At 50.4% G+C, this 3,512-nt stretch overlaps 1 protein-coding gene across 1 annotated transcript; it reads right to left on the bottom strand.

Annotated features, from left to right (window-relative positions):
* Nucleotides 1–511: 511 nt before the first annotated feature.
* LOC144112032 (uncharacterized) lies at nt 512–1,667 on the bottom strand. The gene is made up of 3 exons (XM_077645109.1): nt 1,528–1,667; nt 1,236–1,415; nt 512–1,152 (listed from the first exon to the last, which is right to left on the bottom strand). Exons 1-3 carry the CDS (start codon nt 1,594–1,596, stop codon nt 874–876), a joined length of 528 nt encoding a protein of 175 aa, XP_077501235.1. The 5' UTR covers nt 1,597–1,667; the 3' UTR covers nt 512–873.
* Nucleotides 1,668–3,512: the final 1,845 nt, after the last annotated feature.

Below are 3,512 nucleotides of genomic sequence, written 5' to 3'. Positions count from 1 at the left end.
TCTCTTCCAAATGCAATTAACTAGGAGTCCTGTCCAAAACCATTTTAGGTTGTTATGTGGGCACCCGCAACCTTTTTTTTCCGTGTAACTCCAGCACTTCACCTTTGTCATTGTAGCCGCTATTGTTCAAGTACCATGCAACATCCTGTTATTAGCACTTGCTAATTCATGCCTTCTGCAGGGTTTAAAGGACCTTTAATTGGAAATGAGAGCATGTGCACAGGGTGGAAAGCGCGTGATCTGCCAGGAAACACTAAAGCGGCCCCGAGAAGGGATCTTTATTAAGGATGCCAGCCATCTTGGGCCTATGGTTAGGCCCTATGGTTATGGTATGGCCCTATGGTTAGGCCCCAGCTGTGGAAGCTATCCTCGGACACGACCATGGCCTTCGACATCTGATGTTTTTATTTAAAAACACAGGGACCGAAGTCGTGCTGTATGCAGTGCAATCGCCATGTGGTTCCATATTCATCCATTTAGCCCGGCTCTTTGGACGGATTCAGGAAACGACTAAAAAGAACAAAAGTAACGAGCAAACAAAGGTGCGCTGCATAAAAGTTAGAACGTAAAGAGACGAAGGCACGCTGCGCTAATGCTGTAGCGAGTTCTAACATGTAAAATTTCGCGGCTGGCGTCGATTTCTACAAAGCGCGAGTAGTGCCTACGGAAATAAACAAAGGCGCACTGGAGATGGGTAAGTCTGTATACAAGCACGAGTTTTTGTCTCTACCAGCGATTTACTAGCTCACACCGCGCGATTTAGATGTCTGGCGTCGATTTCGACAGAGAGGGAATACGGGCACGAAACGGGACGCTCGCGATCTGCCAGGAAACAATGAGGTGGCCCTAAAAAGGGCCGTTTGCAGGTGCACTTCAACCGCGACCTGCAGCGGCGTGGCGGCGCGGTGAGCAGTAGGCCCAGCAGTGGTCCGTCTTGTGCCCTTTGGCTCCGCACCGACGACACCGGTGCACGACGTACACCTCTCCTGGTCTTGCCCTTGAAGCCGGCGCTATCCCTGGTCCGTAGATCTTGACGAGGGCCGCGACGATAATCTTTGACATCTGGTCGATGCCCCGGTCTCTCGCCACGTGATATCGGTCTGCGGCAAACAAGGACAGCATCGGCTTGCCAGAAGCATCCAGGAAACGATGCTGCAAAAAAAGTTACGTTACAAGCGCCGCAATTTGGTGAGTTCTGCTCGAGAAAACTTGCGAAAATGTTGTTCAACCCTTACCTCGGGGTTGAGAATGTGCACGCCCGACAAGCGCTTCAGCGTGGCTGACAGACGGCGGTTCAGCTGGCGACGCCGGCGGTCCTCAAATTGCGCCTTACGTGGCTCATCGAAATGGCGTGGCAAGACTTTGAAGACCAGCACGACACTGGCCACGTTCTCCTGCAGCAGCAAAACGAGGTCCTGGAATGCGCAAGACATGTAGGTAAGCGGTACAGCACTTCATGAAGCGAAATTTGAGATAAAATGCCTACCTTTATGTGGCTGGAAGCGAAATGTGAGATAAAATGCGTACCTTTATGTGGCTGGCGATTTCTCGCGGGTCATCTCCTCTGTCGAGACAAAATCGGCGCTCCGAAAGCATGTCTCGGGAATTATTTCAGCTAGGCTGATTGCGTCGTGGCCGCTAAAGTTGAAAGTGCATGTTCTCACTACCGGCGAAAGCCGCAAGCGAGAACTGCACAAAAATTTCAGCTGGCTGTCGCCGACGAGCACACCACGCAAAACAGCCATAGCTGGACAGCTCCCGAAACAAGCGCTGCTGCCGAGCCCCACGAACCGAATGCCATGCTGCGCGGCGGCAGCGGCGGGGCGCCTAGCGATTCCCTAGGTGCTCTAGGGACAGGTCCAAAGTGGGCGCGGTGACGCACGTCCGGTTGAGAAAGAGGGAGAAGCAGAAAAACGTCACGGAGAAGCGCATTCCATCGACCAATCAGCGTTTCCAGCCCACCTGCACCGAAACGCTTCTTACGTCACTGCTAAGAGATGCAGCGCGCAGCAGTTTGACGTGGCGCCATCTGGGAGAAAACTGACTAAGCAGAAAAATTCTGTTCCCTCGATCGGATTTGGAATTATCCTGGCTTGGCTCGAACTTGGCTATTTTCTTGTCACTTCAATTAAAACTCAAGAAAGCTCTTTTCTTATTTTTGCCACGCTTATATTAACTAGTATATAGTTTGAAATATTGCAAAAATAAATGTCGTGTTAAGCCTTGCATCCTTGCTGTCAACTGCGGCTTTAACAATGTTTATATCAAACTCTACTTGCGCTTGAAAGCTAATGCCAGTCCCCACCCTAAGTTGGTTGGGAACACTGAGACAACCATTGCGCACATGGTCATGGTGCTAGCTGACGTGAATGTGTCGCGTTTTCACGGAAGAGCTCAAGAGCTGTGCAAGCTTTTTCATCTGCAGAGGCTTTGTTTGCGTGTTTGAACCTGCGTAGCCTCAGTTCTGAAATGCCTGGCTGCCGCTGCGCCCCAGGCTGCAGATCAAATTATGATGGTGGTCCGAGTGTCCGCGTCTACAAGTTTCCTGCCGACGAGACGCAAAGGGCAGCATGGACAAAGGCTATTTCTCGCGAAGATTTTGTGCCAACCAAGCACACTGTGGTAAGCGTCGCTTTTGGTGCTGTTTTTCAGGATGCTTGCCTTAAACTTTTTGCTTCAGTAAAACTTCTTTTTAGCCTAGTTAGTGCATTTTGAACCAAGGAAAAGCAGCAGCGCAAAAGCATGCAACCACGCAAGAAAGGACAACACACGAGCGCTCTTTTCGCGTTTTGTGCCATGTCTTGCCCTTTCTTCTCTTGTGGTTGCATGCTTTTGCGCTGCTCCTTTTCCTTGGTTTTGTGCTTCACACGACATTTTTTTTTATGGCTTGCTTCGGAGAGGGGACTTTTTCTTCACTTTCTTATTATTACGCTTGCGGAGTTTTATTCCCCAGTTATTTCGCTTGCCGAATTTTGTAAGCCTGTCGCCCAAACCTAATGGACTTGTGGTTTTACTTTGTTTTTAGGTGTGTGAAAAACACTTTCAAACGAGTGACTTCGTCAGGTTTGCAACGTACACGGACGAGAACACTGGAAACGTTATCGAAGTTCCGCTGCAGCGTGTCCGCCTGAAGCCAGCTGCTGTCCCGCGTGTGTTTCCCGGCTGCCCGAAATATCTCTCTCAGCCACCATCTTCGCGAGAAGCTCCTGCAGAAAAGAAGGCCCGACTCGAGGCAGCGTCACTGCAAAAAGCGATAGAGCTTTCTGTTGCTGCTAAAGAGGAAGAAGATCGCAGGAACAAAATTTGCAGTTTTCGGGAGCTGTGTTCTGCCCTTCCGAAGCTTAAGACTTCTGACTTCTGGACTGTGGTCACTACGCAGGCAAAGGTTTTGTTCCTGGAGCTCTCCTTCGGCCAAGCTCCCGCAGTGCGTTCATCAGTGGTGGTTTTAGACGACCTGTCTGTTCAGGTGTTTCTCGGAGGGTCCCGTCTCCACAGTCTTGGAGACGAATGTG

This window comes from Amblyomma americanum, unplaced genomic scaffold, assembly GCF_052857255.1.
Source record: "Amblyomma americanum isolate KBUSLIRL-KWMA unplaced genomic scaffold, ASM5285725v1 scaffold_30, whole genome shotgun sequence".
Classification (NCBI taxonomy): Eukaryota; Metazoa; Arthropoda; class Arachnida; order Ixodida; family Ixodidae; genus Amblyomma; species Amblyomma americanum.
The sequence above is the reverse complement of the archived record's forward strand: the minus strand, read 5'-3'. Positions and strand labels throughout refer to the sequence as shown.

Bases quoted from the DNA above. Each gene is read 5' to 3' on its own strand.
- LOC144112032 (XM_077645109.1), bottom strand. From the start codon at position 1,596: ATGCTTTCGGAGCGCCGATTTTGTCTCGACAGAGGAGATGACCCGCGA. The intron at 1,416-1,527 runs GTACGCATTTTA...TGCGCATTCCAG, and splicing joins AAATCGCCAGCCACATAAAG to GACCTCGTTTTGCTGCTGCA. The intron at 1,153-1,235 runs GTAAGGGTTGAA...CTTTTTTTGCAG, and splicing joins TGCACATTCTCAACCCCGAG to CATCGTTTCCTGGATGCTTC.